This window comes from Drosophila guanche, unplaced genomic scaffold (assembly GCF_900245975.1).
Source record: "Drosophila guanche unplaced genomic scaffold, DGUA_6, whole genome shotgun sequence".
Classification (NCBI taxonomy): domain Eukaryota; kingdom Metazoa; phylum Arthropoda; class Insecta; order Diptera; family Drosophilidae; genus Drosophila; species Drosophila guanche.
Genome location: NW_022995745.1, coordinates 2119668 through 2132723, shown reverse-complemented (window position 1 = coordinate 2132723; position 13056 = coordinate 2119668). Strand labels below are relative to the sequence as shown.

At 48.6% G+C, this 13056-nt stretch overlaps 1 protein-coding gene across 2 annotated transcripts in view; it reads right to left on the bottom strand.

Moving 5' to 3' along the window:
* Window positions 1-7506: 7506 nt before the first annotated feature.
* The window catches only part of LOC117581070 (transcription factor Sp9), a 27229-nt gene continuing 21679 nt past the window's right edge, over window positions 7507-13056 (bottom strand). Inside the window, exons 2-3 of one of the 2 annotated variants that reach the window (XM_034267946.1) lie at window positions 10667-10992; window positions 7507-10425 (exon numbers count right to left, since the gene is read on the bottom strand). In XM_034267946.1, the coding sequence (XP_034123837.1) occupies window positions 8703-10425; window positions 10667-10992 (2049 nt within the window). In that variant the 3' untranslated portion in view covers window positions 7507-8702. Of the gene's footprint in view, window positions 10441-10666; window positions 10993-13056 lie in introns of both variants that reach the window. The other variant, XM_034267945.1, reaches the window with a different exon arrangement.

Sequence of the window (13056 nt, the reverse complement as noted above, 5' to 3'; positions counted from 1 at the left end):
CTAAGCTCAGTGCCAGACAACAATTAATGCACAAATTGCACCCAAGCCAATCACAGCTACAGGAATAGATTCAGCTACGGATACAGATACATTTACTTAGAGACAAACATACAAAGGTGTTTGGGTCGGCCTTTGGCAAATTGCAAGGCGCAGCAACAAATCAAATTTAATCAAATCGAATCGGAATCGAATCGCAATGGCAATAACAAAATTTCGACTTCATGTGACTACTGGGCCAGTGCCCAGTGCCCGGTAGACAATTGCTGTTAATTTTGCAATTAAATCATTAATTTTAATATCCACTTGTACGGCAAATACTTGGGAAAATGCCAATGGGAAATCCAATGATATGTGGACTACTCGTATGAGAGCAAGGGCAAAGGGTTGCACACAGGACATTGGTCAGGCCTGGGTTCAGGTAACTCATCCCTGTGTGTGTGTGTGTGTGTGTTTTTGTCCTCTGTGATTAATGCTAAATGGATTATGTCAAATTGCGTAAATGTCACTCAGCTCACTGCCTTTTCCCCGTCTGCCATTGTTGTGCGCCAGCAAATTCAATTAAAGCCAAAGAGTCAGCCAGTCAGCCAGTCTGCCAGTCTGTCAGTCGGCAGTCGGCAGTCGGCATAGAGTTTCCTTTGGGTATATTTTTGTACAGACTCCTTTAAATTAGCACGCACAATTTTTGGGCACAGTCTGCTTTTTCTTCACGTGTAAATTATGCCGCTCGAGTGGTTAACGACAAATGATTTTCATTAGAAATTCACGACAGCGCAAGGGGGGTCCAAAAGGAGATTCTGCTGCTGCCAAGTCCTGCGACAGAGAGTCGAAATTTCCACCAAAAGATTGTTGCTCCTTCTTCCTTTTTTACAGCCAATCTTAGGCCAATTTTCAAGTTTCTTTTTGACTGATTTTGCACAGATTTAGCAATCAGTATCGGCCACTCTACCCACACACGGGCACCCAAGGACACGGCCTGACCAGGTGGGCGTTGGGCAGCCCTTCGCTTCGGTAATACTGGAGAAAATGAACAACAATTTGTTGCACAATTCTATTTACGTAAGCAGAGCTGTTGACTGCAAGGCATGAAACCATGGAACCCACACATCTGTTGACAAAACACCGGACACGGACAGAGACACGGATACGGACAGGGATACGGACAGGGGCGACAACTGGCGCCAGTTCCCAGGCGCTATTGACAAGGAGCTGAAAACTATAGCTGGCCGACTCGTAAATCGAAAACTTTTGCAGCTCTCTATAATTTTCATAACACAAAACAATGGAAAAAAAATACGAGCACAAGCTGAAACGGAGAACAACAACAGAAAAAATGAATAAAATACAATAATTATTAATCGTTGCTGATGGCTTCCTGGCGTTCCTCCTTCTGCTTGTCTTTTTTTTGTGGCACCTCGTTGAGAGAGCGAGCAGCGCCTTTGACCATGCGAAGCTCTCTCTGAATAATTGATGATGTCCTGTGGCTGTGGTGCGAAAGGCATGTGCGACAGGATTTACTTTTTCCCAGTGCACTCTACACGCCAGCAAATGGGCATGAGGATTCAGCTGAGAGGAAAGAATCAGACAGGAGATATTTCTGGGCCAGCGGCAAACTGTGAAGACTCTAAACGGAAGTTTTTGTGACAGATTAGTGTATTCCCTTTTCGTGTAGAGGTGCATTAATTGAACGTCGTTTGAGGTATCGCTCATAAACGGTTGAGCTGCAAATAGATCACTGCATCTGAGATAGCTGAGATTGCATGCCTGGGCAGGGTATCCAGTGGCACTTATTTCCCGACTCTGTTCACTCCACTTGTTGGCCACACTTTTAACGAGTATTGGAACTTTTCCAGGACGACTAACAAGCTGCACGACAGCAGCGTGAAACCGCAAAAATGCGGCAGGTATCATGTAAAAAAAAAAAAAACAGAAAAAAAAACGAATACAAAGAATACAAAAAGAGAAACTAATTGTAATACCTTTCATTTGAACAAATATTAATTATAAAGTATGGCCAACTTTCGTGGACAGCAGCTGCGTTCATAGAGAATTTCTGATGCTCCTTTGGGTTTGGGTTTGGGTTTGGGTCGTGGTTGGGGGTTTCCCGGGCACTGTGTGGTTTTTGTTTTCTGCTTTTTTTCTCGGTGTTTTCACGAATGCAATGTTGACAAGTGGGCGTGTTCCGATATGGGAAACGGCATACAAAATATAAAAAAAAAAGGAGGAGCATTTGGAACAGAGGTCGACAAAAGGAGAGCAGGGACAGCGGGAAGAGCAGGGAGAGCAGGAAAGACAGAAGCTAATTGTGAGAATCGAGCAAGTTGTGCCAAAGGGAAATCTGATAAAGACTACTTGATCCCATCCCCACCCGAATGCGACTACCGTGTAGAGCCTCCGCCTGTCTACCGTATATCCAGCCGCTCCTGTCTCCGGCTCTAACACATGTTGGCAACGTTCTTTATATGCACCTTTTTATTTTGGCTGTTTTTTTTCTTCTCTTGGTTGTGAAACCGAAAACTTATATTAGCAGGGAATCGGCATCGGCATGGCCATCATCTAATGTGCGGATGATGGATGATAAGCCGACAAATAGTTCAACACTCGCACAGCAACTTCCTGTGGTCCTTGGCATTGGCAGCGTCTCCCATTTCGTCAATGGAAACTATTATTTTGTTATTTCGCAGCGTGGGAAGAAGGACGAAAGGAGTGCTACAACAGGTACAACAGCAGCGAGCACCCAGCGAGATGAATGAATGAATGAATGGAGATTCTGTTTGATTCGGGCTGACTGACACACGATACCACTTCAAATGGCAAATGCCAGAAATGGCAGGAACTCAGGACACACACACACACACACATGTGAAGGAAGGAGACACAGGAGACACATGCAGGAGGGCAGCAGGACAGGCGGAAAGGGATAATAACGAGGCTAATAGACGGTATCGAATTTAACTCTAGCAGATAATCATCGCACTGCTCGGAGAGAAGGTGCTGGAGCAGCGCGGTAATTGTCTAAGGATACTTGACGCTGGGGCAAGTGTACCAGTCCTTGATGCGCTGCCGAGGTTAAGGAACTGCCACGGCTCTGCTCTCCTCAGCACTCAACTCTTTGTTCTGAGCACTGGGCTCTGGCACTCCTTTTGCGCTCCTTTGTCCTCTGTCTGCTGGCCTTGCGTGTCCTGCCCTCCCCGTGCACCAGTTGTCTGCAATGAAGCGTGCACGGAACACAGATCCCCGCACAGATCCAATCTGACATAATTAAATGCAACTTTTGGGTCGGTTCATAGTCTCCTATCTCCCAACCAACCATCGCATCGATCCATCGACTCGCAGCAGCAGCAGCAGCAGCAGACAACCGTCTGGCCAGCCCGTGAATTGCGTGCCAGGACCTCTGGTCTCAATTAAATGCCATTTGGAGTACGCAGCAAAAGGGTTTTTTTGGGTTTTATTTGGGTTTTTAGAGTTTTGTGTGCCTCAAATACGCGTTCAATTATTTACATAAAAGAAGACAGGGGCAGTGTACTTGCACTTTCACAGGCCTAAAAGTACTGAAAAAGTCTGTCAACTGTGTCCAAAAACTTCGTCGGGTTAGCCACCGCCCCTCAACCCTTTCAGAAAGTCTTTCCGCACGCACCACAAAATGATAGGTTCGGGCAGCAGAGAAGTATGAAGAAACGCAATTAAATATAACCCATTCGAATGCGAAGACTTGTTAACGAACTTATTAGGCGTGCCCCGCCACTGTGCATTGTCCACTGTCCAGAGTTCCTCTATTTGTAATAGAAACATATTCCGGGCACATGTCTATGACCGCCTTTGAGGGACAGTTCGAGTGCAAAGAGATAATTGCCTTATGGTTTATGTGTGGGGTTAGCAGGAGGAGCAGAAGGAGCAGCAGAAGGAGCAGCAGAAGGAGCAGCAGGAGCACCAGTAGAAGGAGTGTACTTGGGTGGCAGTGTGGGTGTGGTTCAGGCACCGTCTAATTGAGCAATTAGTGGGCTAAAAAGGCAACAATCGAGGCCATTTGCTGGCAAAGGACCTGCTGAGAATTCTTAATGAATGGCTAGCCAGCCAGCCAGCCAGCCAGCCAGCCTGATGGCAAGTAGTCGATGTCGATCCATGGAGCAAGTTCTGTCTATGGCGACATTTATTGACTGTTGAAAACCCCCGAAATTATGCAGCAAAAATGCTAAAAAATTCTTGGCTGGAGTTTCCGTTTCCCCTTCCCACACCCTATCAAAGCGATTGCATTATCGCTACGCACGCGACGCTGAGGACCAGACCTGTGCCCCCTGCCCGGCCATGCGAGAGTGTGAGCGAAGCCGCAGGACAACAAATGCAATTTGCTTAAATGTTATTGCAGCCACAACAACAACACAGTTGTACGAGTAATCAGCAGAAGAATCTACAGAAATGAAACCGAAATCGCGTCCACAGTTAATGAGATTAAAATACACAGCGGGAGGTGGTGGTGGTGTGGTGGCAGTAGCTCTGGCTGGCTCACCCGACGGGACGTCCCCCAATCTAAGGCGTAGATTGAGACTGCAGCAGCAGAGACGAAGCAGAGGGAGCAGAAGACGAAGCAGCAGACGGGAATGAGATGTAACCAAAAACGGAACCGCAGCTCAAGCCAGAGAGGAATGCGTGGAATGTGCAGTGCTGGGTCGCATAAATCACTGCCATAAATTAGTTGGCTTTTAATTACGATTATTATGCTGATAATAGCGCGCATTTAACGCGCGATAAACATAAATAATCGTGTCAAATGCAAACAGATGTCGCCACAAGATGTGACAACCGACAACCAGAAACACACACAAAACTCCGTGAACACACAGAACTCCGAGAATGGAGCCAGCAGCAAATCACGGAGTCTCCATTCAGCCGAACAAACATTCAAACAAGAGCCAAGATGCGCACAGACACACACGGGGCCAGCTGATCCCAGCTGATCGACGCTGGGAATGCCCTCTAGAGTCCAGACTTGTACACATATTTCTGAGGAATCAGTTGTATCATTGAGAAGCGAGCTCAAGCTTGAAATTGAATTGAAATCGAAATCGAAAGAAGTTTGCTTGATTGTAAATAAATAAGCTTTATTTGACAATAACATATATGATTGAAAAGAAGTAGCTTAAGCTGGCTTGATTGAGCTGTGAATTGAATTGGAGAAAAGCATTAAAAGTTACATAAATTAATGATTGAAAAGGAGATGCTAGTTTAGAGCCTTATTATTATAATAGTTCCGTAGTTCCACAAACAACATCACACAATTTTATAAATATAATTCACAAGTATTAATTTATTAAATATAAATATAAGTCAGAGTTTCCTTTCCCCTTATATTCTCTGCTGTTCTCCTGTCCCTACCATAAGGCATACCCCCTGGCTGCTGCCCTGCCCGTACAGGGTATGCAAATATTTTCTCATTTTTTCTCGTGCTTAATGAAAACAATGTGTGAACAAGATTTGTGAACGAAAACCGGGGGACCGTACCACGGCGAGGGCGTGGCTACCATTAAAAGATTCTTGAAATGCCTTTGGCATCCTCCTCAGCGGCACCAAAAGGGAAAAAAGTGTTGACACTTTTTGGTGGCACTCGGAGATGCGGGGATTCCGGGATGCCGGGATGCCGGGATTGGAGTTTCACATTCATCTCTTTCCCCTCTGGCGCCTAACTCCACTCAAATGTGTGAGAAATCATATTTTAATTAAAGTTTTTGCTGCTAATGATTTTGTCAGCGCCACAGTGATGGCCATTTATCATCCTGCTGCTTCTGCTGCTGCTGCTGCTGCCTGCTCTTGCTCTGTGTCTATCTCTCTACCGCTCTGTCTCCCTGTGTGTTTCAGCTTACCTTTTTGGTTGCACTGCAGCATGGGGTTTTGTTCTGTGCTCTGCTCCTGCCCCACATCCATGTTCTTTTGCAAACCGATGCCAAACGCATGTCCCGTCTTTTGTTTTATGTCTCTCACTGTCTCTGCTGCTGCCTGCCTTTCTCTCTCTCTCCCTCAGTGTGTGTATTTTTCATTATTTTAATTTACAACTTGCTCTGGCACTCTTTTGAAATTTGACTATGGCTCGACTGCTGATTGCAGTGTGGGAGCACAGCAGGACACGGCTACCATGTGACAAACAATACCCTGAAACAGAAGTCAGCGATGGCACAAGGATGGCACTTGAGGTCCTCGGTCCTTGGTCCTCCTTCCAGGAACAACTTCATCTTCATCCAACTTTAATTGCTCGCAACAAAAGGCCACAGCTCGCCGCAGCAGCTTTTCAAGTATTTTAATTCAAAATGTAAACAGAGATTTTTATAGGAATTTTCTTACATTTATTGAATCCCTTTAAAGATTAAACATAATTTGTACTTACTTTTCTTTTCGATTCCTGTTTAATAGCAAACAAATCTCTGCCCACTGGCCCACTCCAACTGGGGAATTTCAGCGATAAATTCCTATCCGAAAAACAAACCTACAAAAGTGTATCTTCAATTCATTGCCCTGGCAAATTGTTTTTGCCCCCTCAGCCACACCCCCATTGTATGTACATTGTGGGGGAAAATAACTGCGCAGCTTAAACCACTGCCAGCAAGCAGGAATCAAGCAGCAGCCAGGATTCAGAGGCAGAGGCAGAGGCAGAGGAGGAGCAGAAGCAAAACAATCTGCAGCCACTTCAATCTCAATCTGTTCGGGCTCTGACCAGGGGTTCCCCCTTGCTATCAGGGTTCTGCTGGGGGTGCGGTCCACAAATCTACGGTAATAAAATTTAAATCACCCACACACTCGACTCACCCGCACCCACTTGACGGACAGACGAACGGACGGAGATTGCGAGCGTTAAAAGTCGTTAACGACCCAACGGCAGGAAGCATCTAGGCAGCAGCCATCCATCCAGCATGCTTACAACCCCCAAAAACGAGAGAAAAGCGCAACCCTCAATCAGAGACATATTTTACGCTTATGAACTGCAGATACAAAGATACAATTTAGCAGCGCCGCTTTGCCAAATTGATTCCGCCTCGCCCTGCACCGGCCGCTGGAGCCATTTCCCATTACCCAAAATCAATCGAGAGTCTGCGGCTTTTTGTTGTACATTTATTTTGAATGAAATTTAAATATTTTAGTTTATCTGTATCTTGTATCTTGTATCTGGTAGCTTGTATGTATATTAAATAATTAATTTACATGGACACAAAAAAAAAAGATATAACATAAAATAAACATAATAGAAAGATGATAAATTGCTGGATACATCGATAAATTCATAAACTAGTCGAAAGCACTAATCGGAGTGTGTCTGTCTCTGTGTTTGTATTTGTGTGTGTGTGTGTGTGTGTGTGTGGGGGCGTGGCTGGTGCTGTGCGGGTGGGTGTTGCATGTGTATGTATGCTAAGTATCTAAGTATCTGCACTAAGCCTACGTTCAAATAAAAACAACAACAAAAAAACACATTTAGTTTTAGAATTAGTTTAAGATTTTAGTTGCTGGTTTTTTTCTTGCTCTCTTTTCTGTTTTTTTTTTTTGTTGCTTGTTTCTTGTTGCTTGTCTTTTGTCTGATAAAGCACTAAAAGTATGTATGCCTGTCTGCCTGTTAGCTGCTTGAAAATGTATTCTAATGTACAAGTTTAGAGTTAGAATTGAGAGACGTTCCGCTCCAAAGGTATTCGCTTAGCTTTTTACATACAATTTTTGATCGTAACGAACAAAATCCTATGCCACACCATATGTAGATACATACCCCCTTCTCCCTTCTCCCTTCTCCCGTCGCTTTTGCCGCTTCGTAATTGGACTAGAAATATATTTATTATGCCTATCGTCTATATATTTTGTAAGGGGTGTTTTCTTTTTTTTCTTTTTTTTATTAGAATTGCATAAATGTTCAACAAATAGTTTGTGATTTATTCTTTATATTTATTTACTTATTCTCCCCCCTTAAACTGTGTGTGTGAGTGTGTGTGTGTGTGTGTGCTCGAAGCTTGTCTGTTGGTTAATAATTCATTCAGAGATTTCTTTTAGGATTAACTTACTTACAGGCTAAGAAAAAAAAACCATACATACATACATATGTCCTCGCGTGTACATATGTATATAGATAGAGTACTCTAGATATATATTTATATATTATATGATCTACTAACTATTAAAAAAAAAATCGACAAAAAAAACAAACAGCTCCGCTACACTCCATCGATATCTCGAATAGAACTAACTTTTTGCTGTTGTATTTATTTTACGTATATTTCCGTTCTTCCTAAGCTAGCGACAAGCAAATGTTTTTTGTTTTTTTTGTTGTTGTTGTGTTGAGTGCTCGATTAAGTGTATGTGTGTGTGTGTGTGTGTGGTTACGGACATACATAGACATATAGAGAGAGAGAGAGAGAGTGCATCGAATATTTACAATTAAACGAGAGTAATTATGTTCCTAGCTGCATCTTTTCTGCCTCCCACTGCAAATGGATTCTGCTTGATTCCAGATCACAAAAAAAAAAACATTTTACATTATGCATTGGAGATGTGTATGATGTATGTATGTAGATTGTATGTAATATGTATATGTACGAGTGGATCAGGTGGATGAATCAATCCAATCACTCGTAGATATAGTTTAGTAAGCTGCTGGGGTTGCATAGAAATTCCAATTCCAGTTCCGTCCAGGAACCCATTTCCGCTCAGTTGGTGAACAGAAAGGGTCCCAGCGACCCTCAGACCATCGGTGGCTTAATGTCCACCAAGGCGCTGGGATCCAGACGGTCCAGCCGATGCTCCAGACCCGGACTGCCCGCCGCCAAATGATGGTGATGATGATGATGCAGATGCGCGTGCGGATGCTGCTGCTGCTGTTGCTGCTGCTGCTGCTGGGCGAATTGTTGCTGCTGCTGTTGATGTTGCTGCTGTAGATGTTGCTGCTGGGTATGTTGCTGCTGCTGCTGCTGGTGGTGTTGCTGCTGCTGCTGTTGCTGGTGGGTCTGCTGCTGGTGGGGCTGCTGCTGATGGGACTGCTGCTGCTGTTGGTGTTGCTGCTGCTGCTGCTGTTGCTGTTGTTGCTGCTGCTGCTGGTGCTGGTGAAGCATCACCGGCGACCCGCCCGCGGCGACCATCTGGTGCGGCGAGGCCAGGTGCAGACCGCCGCCCAGCAGGCTGCTGGGCGTGCTTGATGCGCTATGCGCGTGCAGCGAGGTCGGGGTGCCGGGATGGCTGCCAGAGCCAGAGCCAGACCCCGATCCGGAGCCGGAGCCCGAACCGGAGCCGGTGCCAGATCCAGAGCCAGAGCCGGAGCCCGAGCCGGAGCCGGCGCTGGTTGGGCCACCCCCGCCGCCACCGGCCGCGCCCGTCTGTTGGCCACTGGTCGCGCCGCCCAGCCCGTTGGACTCACCCGACTGATTGGCGGCCTCCTCGGAGTCGCTGCAGGACTCCGAGGAGCCCTTCTTAATGCCATTCGGCGCCGTGCCGTTGTGCGTCTTCACGTGCTTTGCCAGATGGTCGCTGCGCATAAAGCGCTTGTTGCACACGGGGCAAGCAAAGCGCTTCTCGCCGGTATGCGTCCTCAGATGCCGCTGCAGCTCGTCGGAGCGCGTAAAGCGCTTGCCGCAGAACAGCCAATTGCACACGAAGGGACGCTCGCCGGTGTGCCACCGCAGATGCGCCTTCAGATGCGACGTCTTGCCGTACACCTTGCCGCAGCCCGGGATGTGGCACGAATGGATGTTCTTCTTGCGCAGATGCACGCCCGCCGGCCCCAGCCGCTCCGCCTCCTGGCAGTTGGGGCAGTCGCAGGTCGCCCGGCCCGCATACCGACGCTGCGACCGGGGCGACGGTGTCGACGGCGCCGACGACTGCGGAGACACCGCCGCCGAAGACGCCGCCGATGGGGAGCTGTGCGGCAGCGAGAACCCGCCCACACCCTGTCCGGGCAGCATGCTCTTGTACGTGTCCTGCAGCAGGTGCTGCCCGGAGCCCAGCAGGTGGGCAGTGTTCGACAGCGAGTGCGACAGCGCCGACGAGTAGTCGGAGCCGGCGGCCGCGGCGCTCGCATAGTTCGCCATGGTCGAGTGCATCCCGGCTGCGGCCGCACTGCCCATGTCCAGCCAGCTACCCGCAGCACTGTGCATGTCCCACCACCCATTCACGCTGTTGACGCTGGCCGCCTCCGCGGCCTTGTGCGACACCGTGTTGAAGGGCCAATCGTAGGGATGCCGCGAGTACACGGACCCAAATGCCGCCCCCTCCACCTTGCCCAGCAGGCCCTGGTGCATGTGATGATTGTCCGCCACCATGCCCGCCGTTGAGCTGCCCGTGTTCGGGAAGTACAAGTCGCCGCCGTATGCCGACACGGATGCTGCCGCGGCAGCTGCCGCCGATGCCGAGGCGGAGACGGAGGCGGAGGCCGAGCCGCTCACCGCCGCACACGACGAGGCCAAGGGGCGACTGTAAGGATAGATGCTGAATTTTACTCGCGAGTTGTATAGAGCCAGCTGTGTGTGTGGGGCCGAACAGTGTCACAGTGGTCGCCAAAAGTAAGAGTACGGGTTGCCAAAAGGATATGCGAATGATGGATGCTTGCTGGTTTCTGGTTGCTGGTTGCCACTTCCCACCCATCATCCAGCACCACCCACCCATTTGTCTCTCTCTTTTTTTGGAGACCACTGTGCGCCGTTGCGGGTCTTACCTGGCTGTTATGTTCACCATGGTGCTGGCGCTGGCTGAGAGGCTTCTTGAGGATTGTCCGCTGGCGCTGCCACTGGAGCTGGACGAGCTGGCTGCTGAAATGGCGCAGGGCGAGTGTTGTCCGGCGCTGCTGCTGCCACCGCCACCTCCTCCACCACCGGAACCGCTGCCACTGCTGCCTGCAGCCGGGGAATTGGGACTCTTCTTCCATGGATGGAAACCCTTGCCCACCGCCGCATCGGCGAGCGGTGGCGGCGATTTGTTGGACAGCTTGTTGCACTGTGCTGCCAGCATGGCCAATGGTGTGCCCCTCAAGCTGGGATGATCCTAAAACAGAGAGAGAGAGGGAGAGAAATAGGAAGATGTTGTCAAATTTCTTAATTAAGTTTGGGTGGAGCTTCGCGTGAAGCTGCAAATTATTCAAATACAAAATTAGTTATGCTCAATTTCGCTGCCTGCTGCCAGAAATTCAAAATCAAAGAACCAAAAAGCCCACACCAGAGAGCGGTGGAGCGGGGGAGCGGGGGAGAGCGTCTTCTAATGCCGCCGACGCCAGCAAGATGAAACCTGAGGATGGAGCAGGACGTCGCTGCTGATGGGCACACAGCAAAGCCACAAAATTAATTCGCCACGTAAATCAAAACTGAAATTTGCTTTTAACGCCGACGGTCGAGGATTTTTACGGTCCCACGAACTGACACAGAGAGAGAGAGAGAGAGAGAGAGAGAGAGTTGCAACGACTAGTGGCAGCAAAAAGCAGACAGAGAACTATCTCTGCTGAGATTATATTCAGCTGCTGACCAAGGGTATTCCTGATGCGACTTGGCAGAGTTCCTGCAGCCGACAGACACTTATAATCGCCCTCGCTGGAACGTCGAAAGGAAGTCATTAAAAGGCTGGGCTCTGGGCTCCTTTTGTGGCTGCAGCCTGAACGTTGACTTAGCCTTGGCCCAAAACTAATTTTCAATTCCGCTTTTTGTCTAGCGACTGCGCCCGACACTTGTCCCGGACTCAGAGCCAATCCATGCCCAGACCTCATCCTCGAGCATCTTCTATCCGCTGCTAATTTCTGCCTGATTGACGACGGTCGAGGATTTCGTTTGTGTGTGTGTCCCAGAAAGAGACACACAGAGAGAGCAAAAGGATCTGCAATCTGTGGTCTCTGATCCTCATCAAACACATTTCGTGCCACGGCACGGCAGCTGCTTGAGAAATGGCAGCCAGAGAATTGTCAACAACAAGTTGAACCACTTGCCACTTGGCAGGCTAAAAGTGGTTCCAATCAGGCGATGGATGGATGCACTGATCGAAATATTCCAATTAAACTGAGCACTTTGGGTGTCCCCTTCTTTTCGCTCAGTGCAGCGCCAGCGCCAGCGCCAGCGCCAAGTCGTGTGGCTGCTTGTCCGCTAAAATTAAGTTAATAGTTTTGGTGCTGGCTGGCCCCGCTCGGCAGTTTTACAGTTGTCTAGTTTGGCGCTTTTACCGTTTGTTGGCTACCCCCCAAAAAAAAAACGGGAACACTGCACAGGCAGAGAGAGGGGGAGACTGCACTGGCAACCGGCAATCAGGCTGTGATCGGTTCGGTATCGGGATCAGAGCCACCGCGGAAGCTACTCTTTTGGGGCAGTAATTGCAAGCGGCCTCGACCCCCGATCGCGATCCCGATCCCGATCCTCCCACAGCAGCAGACCAGAGACCCCATCCTTGGTTTGTGTGTGTTTCCGCATTGCATTTGGGGGCAGCGGCTGGTCTAAGGCTGGACTCTGTGGCACGTTTATGTCGCTGCCGTTGATTCTCAATTTGCCAATTTTCAATTCCACTTTGGCCCAGGCAGGCAGTCAGTCTCTCTTCCCCCGCCAGACAGGTGCTTTGGCAGCCTAATGACATCACCCATTGGAGTCGTGCAGCAGCAGCAGAAGCAGCAGACAGTCAAAGCCAAAAGTCGAGAGCCACCGAACTACTTTGGCCTCTGTGGCAGCGGCACACACTTAATTGGAGCAATTTCAACATCGTGCAACTGCGCGTATGAGTAATGGCTGTTCTGTGTGTGTGTGTGTGTGTGTACCAGTGTGGCATGAAAATTATACGAAATGTTAGCAGGGGGAGCAAGAGGCAGCAGTCGAAGAGTCCGTGTCCGTGTCCGCGTCCGAGTCCGAGTCCGAATCAGAGTCAGTCAGTGAGTTGGTCGCTGAAGTTGCAGCAAATTAAAATGCAAAAATGATTTGATAAATCGATCGGCGAGCGGGTTGGGGGATGTGAATGGGTGGGTGGGAAACGGGCAGGTGGGCAACGGGATATCTATCATCGTTTCCCTCTACGCTGCTCCATTGCCTGCTTTCCCTTCCAATCGTATCACCAAATGAATGTTAACATCATGTGCCCCCCCCC